The sequence below is a fragment of the Xiphophorus hellerii genome, chromosome 2 (genome assembly GCF_003331165.1).
Source record: "Xiphophorus hellerii strain 12219 chromosome 2, Xiphophorus_hellerii-4.1, whole genome shotgun sequence".
Taxonomy (NCBI): domain Eukaryota; kingdom Metazoa; phylum Chordata; class Actinopteri; order Cyprinodontiformes; family Poeciliidae; genus Xiphophorus; species Xiphophorus hellerii.
In genome coordinates this window covers 14,684,882-14,704,990 of record NC_045673.1, presented here as the reverse complement: position 1 = coordinate 14,704,990, position 20,109 = coordinate 14,684,882, and the positions used below count along the sequence as shown (strand labels likewise).

The window sequence follows — 20,109 nt, the reverse complement described above, 5'->3', positions numbered from 1 at the left end:
AAAGACTTCTTATTACCAAGGGATCACACAAGAAGCATCGATGAGCTCTATCAAAACCTTAATATTTATTGTTGAAGAGCATACTGATGGTTTCAGATGTATTTCTACACTTCTGAAAATTCCAGTGAGAAATGTTGGAGCAATAACCATGAAGTGGGAAGAACATCATTTCACCTCAATGCAGCCATGGCCCAGTGCTTCTGGGATGGTTTCTGACAGAGGTGTCGAAACATTAATGACAAAACTTGTCCAATATCAAAAGTGCACTTGGAAAGAGCTTTAGAAAGATATGAATGAGCATGAGGAGTTTTTCTTTCATGAAATCTGGTAATGCACTGAACCACAATAGATTCAATTAAACATTCACTGCATAGGACCCCACTTATGAAGAAAAATCAGGTTGAAGCTTATTCAATGTTTGCTGCACAACATTTGAACAAAGCAACAAAATACTGGGGGAATATACTCTGGTATATAGACAGAATAGTGGTATTCAGCATTGCTAACTGACTGCCCCAGTTCTACAAAATTGATCTCTTTGTCATTCCACATACCATGTTTAGAGGTATAATTGAAAGAAGGATGAATAGGAAAATGCACCAAGACAGTCTGCTAAAAATCTGAAGATGTTAGTTGAATATCTGCTAGAATAATTGAGTTAACTACCATACGTGAACACAGCTGAAAATCTATTAAAAGAACTGAAGATTAGAGAGCATACAAGAGGCCCAGAGGCCTTTAAACATTTAACAGTTTGTGAGGAAGAATGGGTCATTACCAGCTGAGTATTCCATTAGTTTCTCCATAAGAGAGACGTCTTGAGGTTTTGCTACCAAATAGGGCTTTTCTACCGAGTATTGAATACATTTTGGATGTGTTCAGTGCTTATTCTCTGTCATTCTACTTCATTACCCGTAATTTAATCTGTTTTTATTTCTTTGGATGTCTGGAATTGTTGGGTTCTTGTTTACAGCTGATGCATATTTCATGTTTATAGCCTCATTAGAGATATATATAGAGATATATTTACTGAGAAAAACATTAACATGTTCAGTGCTTATTTTTCACGTTGTGTATCTAAAGTGCATCTCACTTCAGTTGGACATTGTTCCATGTTCCCTCCTCCCAGACCTCCATACACCTCTTTACTCACCATTTGCTATAGATAAAGATCTGTCTTTCACACCCACTTCAGGCCACTTGACCAGCTGTGCAGAGGTTAACTTGGGGACATGCATTGAACTTCTCTTTATAGCTCTAAATGTTTCTTTTTCACACATTTGTGTTTCTTGTGAGTACCCATGTGAAACATTTAAATGTGTAATTTTAAAAATGGCTTAAAAAAAAAAATCTCACAATCGTTGCTTTATTTCCTCCAGAGTTTGTTTTCCATTTGCGTTATTCACAAAGACGTTTTTCTTCTTTCGTCCCTATGTTCCCTTTGCACCTTTGCATTTCTTATGTGCAGTTACATGCGGATTCGGTCTGACACAGAAGTATGTAAAGGCAAGAGCAGGGCTAGTTCACTCTTGGTTGACTCATTATGCCTTGAAGGGGAGGAAAAAAAAGATAAAATAAGAATGAAAGAGCACCTGCCTGACTTGCCTGTGCAGGACCCATCAGGTGCAGAAGGACTGCTGTATAGTGTCATACCAGTACCATCAGATAACCCCACTGTCTCATTTTCTATCCTCGGGTAGTAAAGGTTGTAACTGTGTTGCTAACCCAAATAGAAATGAGCTGTCAGTTGGCCCTCGCCCTCTTAACAGTTTATAATGTGGCTCCAGTCATCTAGTGAATGCACCTGTACATATCTCCATGCAGGAAGATGGAAAAGTCACAGTTAGGCTTGTGTTAACTTGCCAAAAGGTGTGGAGACGGAAACTGGTCTCAGACAGCGGTTACATTCACTTTTTAAATGCTAATGTGTTGATTATATGCTTAAACTAAATTATGTTTAACCTGTAGATCTTGCGGTGGTTAAAAATTGATGTTGAGTCACATTTATTTTTTTTACATCCTGCATTATTCAAAAATGCAGATTTTAAGATTATTTAGGCATTTATTTTAACAAGACATTTAATTTAAAAGTTATCTGCTGGCTGTTTTTTTATATCTACATATACACTAGGGCTGCGTCATTTTATCGAGTCTACATTATTTATTGATATTTATTTTCCTCAGAAAGCATCAATTGTTCACCTGCGAGCATCAATACATTAAATCCTACTATGAGTTTTATATCAAATCCACATGAATTAAATGACAGCCATCACACATGACATTTTTACCCAGTAGCACATGTACATTAAAACTGACATGTAATGAAACAACCAATTACAATTAATTAAATATTGAAATAGATAAATTACATTATCTAATATAAGTAAATAAGACAAAAAAGGTTCTTTTTCTGCATAACCAAATACACAAAGCCTCTCAATTAGCATTTAAACAAAGCAAATACTGTATATCACAAAAACAACATTTATTACACCAGTATTACATCAGTTCAATTAATTTAATCCAGGTTTATGGAACAGTCACAGAATGTCACCAAAATAACTCTGTCCCTCTAAAATCTTTCAGAAAATCTTAAAAATGTATTGAATCGTAGCAAATCATATTGTTCGCTGAATATCGTTATATATATCGTAACGTGAGCAGAATATTGCGCATCGTATTGTGTTGTGATATTAGTGTGCCGCTATAGCCTCAGCATACACATGGTGTTAGTGGTTTACATTTGCTCATCATAAGCATAAAAAAACAGCCAACAAATTTAAATGAACTCCACAAATTTTACCAAAAAAAAAAGAGTGAAATATTCTCCTAGGGTTATTCTAGAAACATGTTTATGGCTACAAAAGGGTTCAGTTAACATAGAACTTGGACAGGGACTTTCCACAAAATTGTATTCAGGATATATAAATAAATTTGAGCCTGTATAAATTTAGCCATGTGGATTAGCGAAGTTCCACAAGAATTTCACATTTCAAAACTATGTGAAGTTGTTTGTTTTATAATTTTTTCATGTTGGAAAAATAATAGTTGTAATAAAATATAATAAATTTCAATTCCAAAATCTGAAATGAGATTTATGCCCTGTGGTGAGTGTATGTAAACTTGGTGCAGGCATTCAAAGGTACAAACCTAATGCTTTATTATTAAAAAATCTCCATGTCTTCTCAGGCCACTTGTTCCACAAATTTGGCATCTCTGAATCAGACTGGTACCGGATCAAGCAAAGCATCGATTCAAAGTGTCGTACCGCCTGGAGACGCAAGCAGCGGGGCCAGAGCCTGGCAGTGAAGAGCTTTTCCAAACGCACTCCACGCAGTACGGTGGCAGGTAAAATATAGATCTCAGGTGCCTGTAAAAATATATATAAAATATATATTTTATATTTTTTGGTTTTATGCATATTGTGACAAAAAGATTGGCAGCTCTTGAAATTTGAGTTTAAGGATAAGTGTGACGTTTTGAAAAGGAAAAGTGTGCAGATGTACACACTTGCAAAAAATTAAATCCAGCTTCTGTTTATATGAAAAAAAGCTCAGCTTGTTTTGCTAGTTCCACTGGTGCAAAATATATTTATTATATTTTGAACGCCATTAATCTCCTGCTGTCAGCACAATCTGAATGCAATCAACACCGTCACAGGTTGTGCATTCAAATACATCTTATTTTATCTCCTATATAAACGCATTTATGCAACCGGAACCAATGTGTAGCACTGCAGCTGTTTAGAGTCCATACACAAAGCATTCTGTACTTCCCACTTTCTTTGAGTTATCACCCCTCACCTCTGACCAGAGAAAAGCAGGCCTGCAGAGGAAAGCCTAATATCCTGTGAGCCCATACTACCGTAGGGGCGGATTGTCAGGCCCTGCCTTTTCAAGCCATGCACACCCTAGTGTGTTTAACACAAATGCTAGTTCAGTTGGAGCATCCGTCAACATGTAGCACACACACAGGGACCAAACAATCATTCAGTTTCGACTCAAATTCCATCCTAATGAACTGAAAAAGAGGATTTTCATTTGTGTGAAACAAGCTCTTTAGCTTTTTTATCAGCCATCTGGGATCCCATCCCTCATCAGCTAAAGTACTGAGAAACATTTTTTTTTATAATTCACCACACATCTGTAATAATGAACGATAAGAGGGAGTGTTGATCTTCAAAATGTCTGTATTATGTAGTGACGTGTGTGGAAAATAAAACAAATGACTATATTACAGAGAGGTAGTCTGGCTTCACTTAGAAGCAATGATCATAATTTTTTTCTTTAAATAGGCTTTTGTTGCCTAAATATATATATATTTTTATGATGACTTGCAGGCTTTATTTGGCCAATGTTGAAGTCCTTTGATAGGGGTAATAATTTTTAATCTAGCAGAAAATGATAGAATAACAGAAATATTGTTATTTATGATCTAAGGAATGTGTCCCTGACCTTTGTCAGATTTTTTTGTTAAACTCGAATGTAAGGATTGTGCAGGAGGTTGATGTTTATAGACTGAAAAGTTTAAAAGTTCTTAGTTTTGATTCATAGAAGGGGTATGAAAAAAATATTCAGTGTCTGACTTGCTGATCAAGTGAAAACCATCCTATTTATCAGAGCATCACTAACCTGAGAATGTTGTTGCTAGACCATAAATATGTTTAAATCTTGAATTGTCAGCAACCAGAGAGCTTCGGAATTTTGTAATTTTATGACGCCTTCCGGCTACAGATCCTTCATATTTGATTCTATATAATTGTCCTGGGTTACTGAACTTTTTCGCCCTGTGTGCTCTGACGTTCCACACTGATTCATCTTTTTGTTATTTTGTGCAGAGGAAGGTATCTCAGATGAAGCTGCTCAAATAGAGACCGCCACCCAGCAGACCCTGCATTACACACTGGCCAATCAGCAGGTCCAGTTCCATCGTATTGGTGAAGATGGACAGGTTCAGGTGGTGCGTATCAAATGTTCCATTTTTCACTTTCTGTAAATCCTTCGGAATGCATTTTCTTAATTACAAGACCTCCTTTTTTATCTCTACATATTAGTTTCTAAAATTTGGCTTTCCATCCTCTGTTTTGTCCCCCACATCCTGGGTTTCAGTTTCATTTAGGAGTCCCACAGAACATGACTGGGATAGTTCATACCACCCACTACAGTGACACTTGGGAAATATTGACCAACCTATAAATTAATAAAAGACTAACGGATGCTGAGTGATGGATTGGCCATTAACACATGCCATGGCCAAAGGTCACATTGAGGCCCACTGCGACATATGGGTGGGCTGTTAAAGAAAAAGTAAATAAACTAAATTCCCAGTGTCCTGAAATTATCTGAAGTATTCGATTTAAAACATCCCTTGAGCCACAACAATAGATGTGAGATTAAACACCTTATGAGAAAACTTGTGAGCAGTTTTCTCACAAAGCATAATTCTGGAATTTGTTCTCCTCCTGTAAAAAGTAAAGAAGCAATCAAAGACATCTAAAACTTCAAATGACTGAGCAAGGTCATGGTAAAACAGTTGTATGTTGAAATGAAGCAGATGCTGCTATTTTAGGCCAATGCTGCATTTTGTACCATTATGGAATATAATTAATGTTTAAGCATGAGGTTATAAACTGATGGCTTTAGATTCTTCCTCCATATTTTCTAGTAGAGAGCAAAGTTCATGGTTACCTACATTAAGTCATGGTAATAAAGCAGCAAATCAACCCCAGACCGTCATAGTACCACCGCCAGATTCGATTGTATGACGATCTTGTTTACAAATGCAGTATTAGTTTTACAACATAAGCTTTGGAACTCTCCCATTGCCATTTTCCACTCTCTTTTTTTTTTTTATTGTTGGATCTTAAAATTTGACCTTAACCGAGCCAAGTGTGTTTGACACGTCGCACCTTCTGATTATTCTCATTTATTTGAACTTGCATCCCGAAGTTACTGACTGAGTTAGTTAAAAGCCAGTGTTTACTGGCTTTGGAGCCACACTTGGTCACAAAATCATGCATTTTAAATAAAAACTTGTGTCCCTTTCCTCTTGTGTCTCAGATTCCACAGGGACAGCTGCACATCGCCCAGGTGCCACAAGGCGAAGAGGTGCAGATTACACAGGACAGTGAGGCAAGTTTTTATCAGTGCTCGTCTGACAGAAGTCAAACATCGGACCAATTTTCCGAACTCGTTTTGTCTGTTAAATTATACAAGCACCTCATCACTGTTTTTTTTTTTTAAACCATCTCATATCTGTTACACTTCATTCATGTTTGAGAGGCTGGCTGGAAATAAAGTTAATGATATCTACAGCTGCCATTTTTTAGAAGCCAGATTGTTGAGCGTTTGTTATGGAACTGACTTACAATATCCAACTGACTTTTCTGTTTTTGACTATCGTATTTTTTATTTAAGAAATGTCATTTTTTTTGTGGAAGATAAACATTAAACCCTTTAAGAACTTTGGACAAATTATTTTCCCATAGATATTGCGCTTCACTTATAGATACAGCGGGGTTGGACATTATAGGCGGTATATAGAGCTATATGTTGTCAGTGTTGTCCCATGAAAAGATATACTTAAATATCTGCAGGAATGTGAGGGGTGTACTCACTTTTGTGATACACTGTAATCTCCCAATTGCATTAAAACCTTTTTTTAAATCAATATCAATGAATTATTGCCTTAAAATAAGCTTGCATATTTTGCTAAAAAGTTGCAATTTAGTTTTCTTATTTCAACTGCTTGAAGATATTTTCACTAGAAAAACACTATGTGTCTGTGAGGTTGCAAAAAGTGAAAAGTTCAATGAGTTCAACTCACTTTAGCTATGAGTTGAACTGCATAGCTAAAGTTGTTACCTTGAGCTCTGAATTTTTTGTGTTTACAGTTTGTAGCAGCTTCTGCAGAGTTTTGTTTCTGTCCAATGCTCAGGTGACTCATTGTACCCCCATCAGACATCACAGCATGCGCACATATTTTGCCAGTTAAAATCATATTTTACCCCCAAACCACACAAACTGCAGGAGAAAAATTCCTGCATCAGCATTGTTCTTAATGATTTTTACAAGGTTGTGGGAGAAAGATTCTTTTCATGGCGCCACTCTGTATACACACACACACATGCACACATACATGTAATCAAATACTCAACATGATACATGTTGTACATGGGTGACAGTTTGACATTTGTGCAAAAGCATTTGACACTTCAACTAAGTGTTTTTCTCATTTCCTGTTCAGTAATAGTGCTAAAGGACCCTCTGTGAGAAATGCAAAACTGAGCGAGGGAGACACAATAAATTGGAGGCAGAAAACCTCTAAAGCTTTTCCTGCTCTTTGTGGCTGAGCCCAGCTTTTTTTCCCCTCCTGCCTTCTTCCTATTTCAAGATATTATTTGTTTTTTCGGAGTTCAAAGCTTAGCAACAAAATCCCACTTCTGCCAGCTGCCACTCACAGAATATGTTTTCATTAGGAACGGGCCCCTTTCATCAAAGACATTGGTTTGAGCGGGCTTGAAAAGGAAATGAACTGCCTCTGAGACTGTACGACTCTGGTCATATGGAAGCTCAGACAGAGTTGCATGTGTACATGAATACAATTAGCAAAATGGAAAAAAAAAAACCAGCTGAGCCTTGGATGTTTTCCTCTCATATGTTTTTGTTAATGTGATTGTGGGCGTTCAGAGGTTTTACAATGGTTACAGTGTCATAAGCAGATTATTTTTGTTTACAGAAGCCTTGATGTAGCCAGAAATAATATAGACGCTGACATCAATACAAGGGGCATTTCATTCGCTTCTCATTATGATCTGTGTAAACACGGCCAACTACTCGGTGTGCAAAACAGAGCTGTCTTATCATGTAGAAGTTGGCAAAAACAAACTGGTTCGACACTTTTCATCCCTCACCATTGGCTTTTTACATTTAGTTTATAGGAAGTCAAAGACTTGGCAGTGTTTAATGACTTGACTCACTATTTGACGCTTCATTTATTTATTTTAGGGAAACCTCCAGATTCATCAGGTGCACGTCGGCCAGGACGGACAGGTAAGAGTAAACACCAGACATGAAAGACTAATTATTCCATCGTTTCTTCTTTGTTTTACTTTAGCTCTAAAGAAATCCTTGCATCCACCATTTACTTGGCCAATAAGTGTTAAACTAAAAACAGATCAAGATGATGAATATGCTAAAGAAGTTGCGTCACTCTGGAATAGTACCTTATACACTGGAAGAAGTCAAAAGGCATATTTATTCAGTTAGTTCAGTGCACAGAGAAACACTCATTCTAAACAATATTACTAGCGGCACACCGAACAATGCCTCCAAAATTTGCTGTTGATTTATTTTCCCAAGAACTTCTACTTACTTAACTTTCCTGGAAAGTCATGGGTCTCTGGGTCCATGATGTGACCCAGAGACCCTTTTCTTTTAGGCACTAGTCGCTAGCCTGGGTATTGATCCAGTGTTATCTTGCCAACATTAATAGTGAGATGCATTGTAAAAAAGATGGATAAAAAGATCACAGCTAAAGAACTGCACCAAAGATAGCTACTTTTTGTCTCATCTATTCTCCATAAAAGGATGGAATACCATAAAAAACTTTTCTGTAGTTTGCCAAGCACAGTTGAGACTTCAGCTCTCACTCTGACCAACACTACTATTGGTTTTAATGTAAAGCAAAGGTTAAATATGGGAAAAAGCAATTCAAGTCCACTGTTAGGAGTGGTGGTAGATTTTTGATGCTGTGGGCCTTTAGTCCCACAGCTAGTATATTAAACCTTATAGAAGCTCGTTTGAGTTCTTAGCCTCATGAAGTATTGGTAATTAAAGGGTTTTAAGATGTTCTATTTTGAGTAAAAATCCTGCGGTCTCTTTCAGAAAATTAAAAATGCATGGTGATTGTGTCTATCAACAGCATATTGATCCAAATCGAATATGACCACATCAATGCAGAAATGGGTCACCAACACAAAATCAACTCTCTTATATTGTTGTCTCAGTTGCCAGACCTAAAAGCCTTAGAATATATAACTCTCTGATGGTGCTCCAACCTTGTGAAATGTTTATAGGGGAAATTGACGTCCTGTGCTGTTGGCAAAAGAGGGTTATACAAAATATTGGCAGCAACAATTGTGCCACTAGTGATTTTATAAAAAACAGTTCTTCCTGAGTGTGCATTTTTCTGTAGTTTTTTTCCCAGTTGACTAAACATGCTTAAAAGAAAGTGACGATTTTCCTACATTTTTCAGTGTGTTTTGCTACAGCAGTAAACATTAATTTATTTTAAAGCTTTTTCCACAACTTAACCAGGGGTGCCAATTAACATGACCAGTCTGTAATTTGTTTCCCACCACTCATAACTATTCAGTCTGACTATAGTCTGAATATAAATTTACCAGTTAGATTCAAATGACCTGCATGGTTGGCAGTGTGTTTGTGTCGCCCTTAGTCTTCTGTTTTGTTTTTACCATTCTTTTTTTTGTACAAAAGGCAGTTTCTCTGTTCCCTCTTCTACGGTCCAAGTTTGTGTCGTTCAGAACTGACTTGGCCTGCGCTCAACCATCGCCGGTCACATATGGATGCGTGAAGACAGCTATAATTTCTCATTCATGATTCGATCCTGTTTGTCTAGAGACAGGGCTTTAGGAGAGGAAGTCTTTTCTCACGCTGGTCGTCTGCTGGCTGTGCTGTTTTTGGTTACTTTGCCACAGCAGGTGTTTTATGTAACAGCTGAATACCATCTTTTTTCTCTTAAATGATGAATGACTTCTGCATGAGCACTGTATTTTTATAAAGGTATCAAAGTAAGATTGCCTGTTTAATTACTAGATTCTCTCGAGTCATGGATTAAGTTAGTGGTCACTTCCCTATATAAAAGCTTTCTGCATGAGAGGAGCTACAAACCACCCACAAACGCAAACTTTTGCCCAACAATTTCCACATTTTATTGGCCTTTTAGGATCTCTGTGATTATGTTTCCTTATAGATTCAAGATGCTATAAGCTCTGGACACATTTGTGATGTGTGAATGCATCTGCTTTATATGAGGGATTTTGTTGTTGTTTGTATTCTTTACTGGCTGTTTAGCTCCGCGTGTGTTTTCAATTGATTGAGGTAGTCACCGCACATCCTGTAGCTCCCCCTCTCTCACACACTCAATCACACATGCAAGCTGATGTCCTCGAATGACCCGCTCGCTGAGCCTGATGGCAGCATTCCTGTGTCTCTCTCGCTCTCTTCCTCTCTTTAGGATCCTAACCAAGTTTTGAAGTCAGATTTGGTTTAGATTTAGAGTCCTGATGCACATTTCCAAATCCTCAAAAGAGTTCATGAACTACCCATTAAAAGATTTCCATCATATCTGTCAGGTTTACTGTGCAATGATGCCATGACTACTTGCATTTACAAGTTAAAGCATTTTATATGTAAATTGGCTACAGCGGGTAGGCTTTTGCTCTGTAAGGGTATGCAAACTAAAACACTACACAAACACAAAACTCCCAAGGCAGTGTCTGGGAGCTCTCTCCAATAAAATACTCCCATTTTTGTTTTTCATGATATGTGTTTGTTTTGGCTACATTCCCATTTGACTCTGCAAACCCGATCACAGCGTCCCATTCTTTCAACGATTGAGTACAACAATGGAAGCCTCTCTGCTGTCATATTCTCATGGACCAGAGGGCAGGCAAATCTAAGGGCAAACTTTAAATCTGATTACACACAGAAAGATCATCATGACATGCACAGGACACTGGGCCTAAGCAAGCATAATAGTAGCTTTAGAGTTTATTCAAACAGATAAGACACTGAGTAGATCTTTTGCAAGCTGCAAAATTATAAAATATTTTCCCTTATCAGGATAGTTGTGGTGTGTTTTGGAACAGAGCTCATCAAAATCTTCTACAAAGCAAAATCATTGGACATGATTCTGATCTATTCCTCCTTGGATGTTTTAATTTGTGTGTTTACATTTGGGCATGATCTCACTGTTTTTGTAATATGGTAGAATAGTGCTGAGGCTGTGTTGGTGTAACTTTGCCTATGCAGTTCATCGCATCCCAAACCTTGTTCTTTTTCTTCCTCTGAGACTATTCCTCCCCGTTATTAAACAGTTCCTGTGGTGTAACTGCGGTCACACCTGTCTTTTAAAGCCCACCTGACACTTCTAATAACTCTAGGTTATATTAACCAACAAATGGTTTCATTCACAGGTTGGATCTTGACTGCTTTCAGATTTGTTATCTATTAAACAATTGTTTGTTGCCGTATCTGGACGCTTGGAGTTTTAACAGCTTCCTACAGATGGGGTTTTGAACAATAGGCTCTTTCAGAGGTCTTGCAAGTTGCAAAGACCTCTGAAAAGATAATCCTCAGTTGTTATCCCACTGACATTAAGTATTAAAATACACATTGGCAAACATTCATCTGTCAGATCAAGATAATTTATGCAGATTTCATGTAACGTGTATTTAGCCGCAGTCTCCAAACTAGAGCATCTTTTATATTATGTCACATGTCAGATTTAGGTGTTATGTTTTAAGGACAAAGATGACTCCAACCCTGGCTTTAGGAGCTTCAGTATGATGAGAGCAATTTAATAATTACTTCTGTCAGTTTAATCCTTTTATCTCCACTGGGGATAGGTGCAGGCAAATGCTTGTTTAAATACTTATGTCCTTGCAAAATCAGTCACAATGTCCTAATTATGTTTATTTTACTAATAGTATGTGTTAGTTTGCTCAAAGCTGTTGCCATGTCATAATGCTGATAATAAATTGTAGTAGATACTTTGCAAGTATATTGGCATTTAGGTTAATGCTTTTATGACTTGCATTCAGATTTCTATAATCTACTCACAATCACCATATTTGGATTAATGTCCTTCAGCAAGTTTTCAAGAAGTTTCTGATTCAATTCTGGCAAAGTGTTTGACCGCTGTTATTATTACTAATGGCGCAGTTTACTCAAATATTTAAATAGTTTTTCCCGGCACTGACTTGGCTTTTTCACATAAGCCACACATTTTCAATTGGTTCATGTCAGGATTATTTCAAAAGTTAAAATCCGGTTTTGACGAGTGTTAGTCATTGTCCTGTTGGAATGTCCAATTCTATCCAAGTTTAAATAATCTAGCTGTTCATTTGAGGTGAAGTTGAAGAATTTGCAGATAGTTCTCCTTTATTGTCCCATCTATTTTATTCAGTGACCCATAGGTCTGTCAGCTAAATATACACTCAGCATGATGCTATTTCAATAAGTGCACCTAATTCTTGTTTTTAAAAATGTAAAGTTTTGTGTTATTTTGTTATTCTATCCTTGACAATCCTTATTTTAAAGACCTATCTACCTGGCTAACGCTGCATGTCTTGGACCATTACTTTTGTTTTGCTAGTAGACAATCATAAAGCCCATAAATAAGAAAATATAGTCCTCATTGTCCTGCCTTTTCTTTTTTATGAAAATGTTTAGGCAAATCTTGTAACACGTTGAGGAAAAAAATAAGAAAAACACTGAATTTACCTTCCACAATATCTTTCAAATTGACAATCTGAAGCACATTTTCCCTATAAAGATAAGCAAATACATTTGGGCCCTAATGAGAGAATAAAAGGTTCAGCTTTGTGCAAAGAGTAACACTTTATTTGCTCTTAATAAAAGAGGCTAAACTAAAATGCTTAGAGGGCTGTAGACTGACCTTTGCGTGTACAATTTGTCCATGGTACACACAGTGGACAAATGTGTCCATTGTTTGGACACATTTGTGCTCAGTCAGACTGAACCAGTTTGACCGAGCACATTAAATAAGCAGAACATAAGCTGTGTATCCTTGGCCCACTGCCTGGGTACAAATTACAGTTTTGTAGTTTAGTTTAAGGTGTTTTACACAGATGAAAAGAGACAGTTACAACCTAAAAGTAGAGCAACTCTGCCAGCTGAAGGTCAAAACAAAACTGGTCAACAAGGATCCAAATGTTCTAGTTTGCATAATAAAATCTGTCTGAGGAAAAGAGAAGGCAGACTCATGAAAATATAAAATAACTAGTCTTTTACTGTTCTCCCCTGTTCGTAACATCTTATCTGGAGCTTTTCTGTCTGTGCTGTGATCTTACCATGCTGATTCAGACCAAATGGGAAGATTGGAAGATGAAAGAAGACTGATTAGGAGGAGTGGCTGAAGTGAAAAGATGAAAAAAAAAACATTAGGGGAGAGAAAAGAAAGATGAGACGTCTGGTTTGCATGTTATGTCCTAAAAATGGCTAGAAATTGACAACAGCTGATATAGAATACCTGCTGCAATACTGAGTCGTGTTACAGGGTGTAATATTAGTACATGGAGATTGAGATTATGCCTTCTGCTGGTTCACTTACTCAAACAAACTGACCGCAAAGTAATCTTTGTTCACTTAGTTTCTTTTGTTCTTATACAGTATGTAGACTTACTGTACATTCTGGTTTTGAAAAGTATTGAAAATGGGAAAAAAAAAAAAAAAGTAGTACTGGCGAAAGCACAGCTCTATAATCCATGTGTTTGGGTTCACTTGACAGCAGTTCCAGATGGAATCTCTTCAATTACTCTGTCCAACAAAATTAGCATTTTCTTGGCAACTTTAGGCAACTGTTTAAATGAAAGGTGAACTGAGTCTAAAGATGCCTATGACCTTAAGGATGTTTTTATCTTAAAGCTTGGTTTATCTTTAAAGCATATTGGTTTCATTGACTTGCTGTTGAAATGGCATAGCAATACCGTGTGTTGGAGACAATGTGAGCAAGGTTAAGATTTTTCAGACATGCAGTTTAGGTTTTTTTTATCAGTCAAACGGAGCAGTTTTTCTTGTTTTGTCATCTGGCAAACTTGAAATTAACCTTCATGCCTTAAATCCAAGAATTACTTGTGCATAATCATGTTGCCACAAATCCAGATGAGGCGGTTTCAGTGCTTTGAATGAGCTTGGAGCTGTCAGACTTAATACCCTCTTGAAACCTAAGTTTCAAAGTTATTTAATTTGCAAGTTGACCAACTTTGGAAGGAACTCTGGGTATTTAATTTTTGGGGGCTTTTTGAAAGATGGAGGATGCTGCACCTTGCTTCAATGTTACAGTCATCCATTCTATTTGCTAAATGTGTTTTGTCAATCTATAAACCTCTTGCATTTGTCCCTGTTGGAGTTCAGGGATCTTGTGGACACGTCATATCATTAAAGCAAATCATTTCTAAATTAAGAGCAATAATATTCCCCACAATCTAGAAATTAACATTTTACAACAAAAACTATACTTCAAAAATAGTGCCCAGGATAAGGTCAGAGCTGCTGAATGTATGAAGAAATGACCTCACTAACGGACTGGTTGTTAGTTTTTAATGCTACTGTCGTGCAATAGTTTGGGATTTTAAGAACTGATGAGAAAATATGTACATTAAAGGCCTTCTGAATCTAATTTATGAGAGCAGGAAATAGCTAAACATATCTAATAAAACTTTCAGAAAGGCATCAAATCCCATGTTGAGTAAGCCAGCAGTGTTGGAGAAGTTCCACCTCCAGATATCATTACCCTTTATCATGGCTATCTGGGAAAATCCGGCACATCTCAAGAGAGTCCTAAAAGGCTTTTCTAATTTCACTGATCTTGTCATCAACTCGCATCATTTACAAGTGACTGACTTGACAGCCGTTCGTTATGGGTTTTAGACATGTTTCTCTAAAGTCTGGACACTGTCCCACCAGTTCTCTTCCTCACCATAGTTGAACTGCTGCCATTTTCTTCGGTCAGCACATGTTTCCCCGCATCTGTTGCACCATCCGAATTGATGTTCTTCATGGTCAGTATGGGAACTGGGTCACAGAAGAGAATCCAGCTCGGCACTGGTCCATCCAGCTTTGCTGCCAGATCTTGTAAGCACAGCAGCACCCGGAAGAAAAGAAAAAGTGTTATGTTAAGAGATGATGAGTGGATATTAAAGGAACAAATTATTTTGAAAGACCAAATACGTGAGATAGAAGTGACAAAATGGTTGTAAAAAACTATAACTTTTTATTGTGTCTGACCCCAACTCTTCCCAAACCATTTTGTAACACAAATGGGGATGCTCTTTATTGCATTTGTGTGACAACAGCCAGAAACGACAGCTCCACTGAGAAGGGTCTGGCATGGAAATTACACTTTGTTCTGATTTGTTCTTTCCAAACAAAAAGCAGATGAGAAATGTGTAGGCTTAACCTTGCAGAAACATGGTGTGGTGTGATATGTGCTGGCCTGGGTTGCTCACTTGTCCCCTTTTTTTGAGTGTTGTTTCTGGTGTGGAAGTGGTTGTTATGATGCCTGTGATTCACAGAGCTCTGGGAGAATAACAGAGACGAGATGATGCAAACAAGATGTTTTATGACCAATCTGTCGTATTAGTGGGATGTACATAAACACTTGAGAATTTAGGGACCAACTGGCAGATTTTGTTTCAAAGGAGTTGTGGTCTGTTTTGTGTCCTGGTGGCATTAGGCCCTGGAGATAGAGGGCAAAAGATTGGAGGAATTCCTTGAAGCTCTAAACGTGAATGTTGATGCATATGTTTGAGTCAGCATTTCACAGTTGTGCAGAAGAGGGTACCCCCACTTGTGTTTTTGTCTGTCTTTTGGGGCAAAGCAAAGGAAGGTTTTGCTCCAAGTAAGATGGAGCAGATGTTTTAGATGGATTTTACTGTGAGTCAGCATCCACGCCAGAGCTGACAGGTTTGAATCAAATGGTTTTAAAAAAAATGGTTTTAGTTTTAGTGCATTTAGTGCCCATATAATTTAACTTGTTCTTTCACAATTAGTTTTATTAGGTACACCTTGCTATTACTCATTTGGCTCCACTTTTGCAAACAGAGCTGCCCCAATTCTCTGTTGCATTGATTTAGCATTGAATCAGAGAGATTCCACAGAGATTTTTGTCAACATTGACACAATAGCAACATGAAGTTGCTTCAGGTCTGTTTATTGCATTTCCGCTTTTACCTACCCTAAAGTGGTCACAGAGTTTATGTCACATCAAGTCACTGCAAACATCTTTATCAGGGAATTTTGGAAATATCGGAATGGACTTGGGAATGAACCAAAGCCAGCGTTGGAACTACACTTCTGTTTTGAAAAATTATCTTTGCAAAAACAAATAGAGAATAACTAAGCAGCATATAATACTCACAGCCTTTGGCGTTTATTATTGTGACTGTTTAAGAAATCTTTCACAGAGAGCAAGATAAATGTCAATGGGGAGTCAACCCCAAGCATTCTTTTGATAAAGTTTAAAAGTGTTTTGCCAGTAGTCAAACTGAATTTACCTGAGAGATGTGATGTACTGATAAATTAAAATCTACCTAATGATGATGATGACAGATCACTGCAAATCTGAAATCAGAGCTGGAACAGTAGGATTCTTGGTGCTGGGTACATTTAGGGGTCATCTTCCAGAGCAACCTGTTAGCTTTAAGTGCAGGTCGGTCATAGGTCATTGAACATCTTCTGTCCACAGTATCACTTTACTTGTATTTATGGGTGTTTAAAGTCATAAAGAATGAAAAACATGAGAAAATTGTTTCATGTTTACTGGTGTCAGTAAAGGGATATTTGATTTAAGAAACTTCTCTCTCCATCAAGACTCGTTTGCAGCTTCTGAATCAACATGAGATAAAGTGACTTGTTACAAGGGGTGTTTTTTTTTGTTGGTTAAATTTTACAACCTGTGTATATCATCTTCTCTGGCTCCACAGAATAAAACAGGATAATTGGAAACATGATAACATGATAAAGTCAACATCCTAAATCCCAAAATTTACTAGCATTGTAAAAATGCCTTCGCCAATCAGGCACAAAAGGGTTTTATTTGAGCTAGAGAATAGAGAAAGTCTTCATGGCACTTTGTTGTTTTTTTTGTCAGTTTGACCCCTCTCTGTGGCCCGTTGTTGTTGTCATCAGACTCCTTTGGTATTCCTGCTCTGGATCAGGAATTGGTTCAAACTGGTTTGGTCATAAAAAATCTCCCAGAGTCAGTCCTTATTGTGACTCCCAGTTTGTTGGTGGGAGTTGCAAACCAAAGGATACAAGGGAGGATTTGATTGGTTGCAGGTGTAGAGCTGTGGTGCAGAAACAGTCGTGTTTGGGATAAAGATGGGAAGTTTTTCAGCCACAAGTTCATATAAAACAAGCATTCTACAGAATCACATGGCGATAGGAATTTTATGTGTTGGCCCAGGTGCCCACAGTGTCTTATCTGCAGATAAGTGTAAAGGAATGTCCTTAATGCCTTTTCCCCCTCTGAAAAAAGCTCCAAGAACTTTTACTGGTTTTATACAGTTACATCTTTGTAAATTAAAATATCATTGCTAAGTTAATTTATTTCAGTAATTTAATACAAAAAGTAAAATTCAACAGGGTTTTTTTTTTTTTATTTCTTTAAAATGTTTCATTGACCTTTATTAATTTGTAGCTTGACAGGAAGAATGTCAGAAAGAAAAGGAGAGGACATGCAGTAAATGGCCCAAGGCCAGGAATCAAACCAGGGGCAGCTATGTTGAGGTGCTCTTGCTCTACCAGTGAAGCACTTGGTGTCCCATGCCCACAGTGTTTTACATGGCAAGCATGTATCTCAGTTATTATGGATAACTATTGCCTTAAATTAATTCAAACCCAAAATTCATTTTTCTCTCCACTAAACTTTTTATTAATGTCCATGGACATAGCACTCTGTAAACACTGAAATGGTGTGCATCATCTATAGAACATAAAAGTTCACTTTAAAATTTAATTACATTATTACATTTTAGATGATATTCTCATTTATTGAGATCAGCTTGCATTTTAATTTATGCAGATTTTGGTTCCTATCACAGAGCTTATTGTTTTCCATTCTATCATTCTGCTGAGGCCCAGCTACAGTCACATAAAGCCTCCAGCCTAAGAGACAAAATAAAAAAAAACAATCAACCAAGAAATTTAATGACTGCTGTGAGATATATTTAAGGCATTCTTTTTATTTTCCAAGCCCACACAAAACAAGCTGTTGGACGATTGGTGGTATAAATGTGTGTTTTCACAACCAAGTTTCAGCCAAGCCTTAGTCTCGCTCTCCCTTTCCAGTTAGATATAGCCTACCCAGCCAGGGCTGGTGTTTCTGCTTTAACATCTGCCCAGGCTTTGCAGATGTTGTTGACTGCTGCTAAATGGGGAGGAAGTTTCAAGCACCACAAACTCCAAAAGTTTTTGTTTTTTTTTCCTTTTTTTTCCTGTCTTGGTTTAGTATTTCCAAGATCTAAAAGAAGAGGTGGTATTTCTCTGGAACCACATTTGTGTGGTTTGACCTCTGAGAGTATTTTTTATTTTTTTCCTATCTGTATGGAGTCAGGTTTCAGAGCACGTTTAAAAAAGGGATGAGCTCCCACAGATTCACACATGCTCAATTAAAAGGAGGGGATTTAGTTGTTGAACAGCTGAGTTTAAAGGAGTATTAAGTCTTACTAATGATTTAGTCCTCTAAAAGCTCTTATTTATGGTTATGATGGTTACATCAAGTGAAAGAAGACAATTGTACTTTAGGCCTTAAAGACAGCCACATTGAGTCATGCTGGTTATCTGTACCTTTGATTTTTGTACTGAGTTTTTTCTTTTTAATTTGTTTGTTTTTGCCCTTGGATTAGTATTGCTGTATTTAACTACTTTTCTGTGGGACTTATTAAAAGCATTACAGCATAAGTAAAAGTTTCGTTTTCTCCCTCTTTATGTCTCCTGACAATGCCTCCAGAGAATTTTAAATGTTAATTTTTCAGAGCTCCTTTCTCCGTTGTTGCGGTTTATTTTCCATTTACTCCAGCTAATCTGATCTGCGTTTAAGCCTCGCAGAACAATGATTACCAACCAACTGATCTCTAATTGGGAAGGGCAGCAGCAAAGCATTTAAAATCTGCTGACAGATCTATTTATTTTCACAAACTGAGTCCATTGCCTGAGGTCTAAGGTATTAAGTCACAATGAAAGTAAATCTCAGCCTTAATAAAATGTTAAGCAAATGGTCAGGATTTCCAAGATGCTCTGGCAGAGCAGATTTAGGTTAAAGTAATCTTTTAATGATGTCAGCATGCTTCTTGTAACGGTGGTCCAGTCAGAGCTTAAACTTAAATCTAATACAGAATCCAATAAAATAGCTAAAGATTAGAGTGATGACAGGGAGGCTTTCAAAGATCATACAATTGGAGCTCATCACCAAAGATGTCAAAATAAATGATCTGATCACAAGTCACCGCAATTTTTCAGTTGTTAACCATTTTGAAAACCATTCAATGTTTTCCTGCTTCTTCAGAATAATGCCTTACTTTTTGTTTATCTGTCAGTTAAAGTCAATTACATGTGCGAGGCACAATTTAAGACATTAATTTTTTTTTTGACCAGTAACTTAAACTCTGAGTAAAATCAGCCACACCCCAAACTCCACCAACAAAAGACCACAGCATCCAGATCGCTGACCTCAACCTGACACCCAGTCAAGGAAAAACGTTATCAGGTTGGATACCGGATTGAGTAGGTTCAGTCGCTTCTCTACTTCTGCAGTCTCAAGTAACTTTTATGCTGAAAGAGAGGCTACTCGTAGCATTTGCTACCCTGTTGTTTAGTGCATTTTTTTCACTATTAATCATTTTGTTGTTAATGAAACCTCATCTACCAGCAAGATCACTGTGGGCTCATTAGACCTTTTCTTTTTGATTCAACATTGTAATTATTTCTGTTGTCGCATGAGTGCTAATGAGCTAAATGATGATTATATCCTATTAGCAGCAAGAAGCAATTATCATTAGCTCTCACCGAATCACCTAATTATCTCTTTTTATATGAGCTTCAGTTTAACCATATAGTCATAGCAATGCAATTTTTAATTCAGAAGGCCAAAAAGTATTTAATCACAGATATTTTGTGTCTGTCTTTGTGTTGTTTTCATCTTGGTCTGACTTTAATGCCAAATTTGGCAACTTCACACCCAACAGTAGAGACTTGTTGTTCTCTTAGAGAAAGTTTCTGGGACAGGAAGTGAAGCCGAAAAGTTCCCGTGCAATCCCTCCACAGATCTCACACGCCGTTC

At 37.3% G+C, this 20,109-nt stretch overlaps 1 protein-coding gene across 2 annotated transcripts in view; it reads left to right on the top strand.

Moving 5' to 3' along the window:
• The window catches only part of banp (BTG3 associated nuclear protein), a 38,700-nt gene that overhangs the window by 8,392 nt on the left and 10,199 nt on the right, over positions 1-20,109 (top strand). For both annotated transcript variants that reach the window (XM_032584682.1, XM_032584692.1), the window contains exons 8-11: positions 3,193-3,351; positions 4,841-4,962; positions 6,063-6,134; positions 8,010-8,054. In XM_032584682.1, coding sequence (XP_032440573.1) covers positions 3,193-3,351; positions 4,841-4,962; positions 6,063-6,134; positions 8,010-8,054 — 398 coding nt within the window. The remainder of the gene's footprint in view (positions 1-3,192; positions 3,352-4,840; positions 4,963-6,062; positions 6,135-8,009; positions 8,055-20,109) is intronic.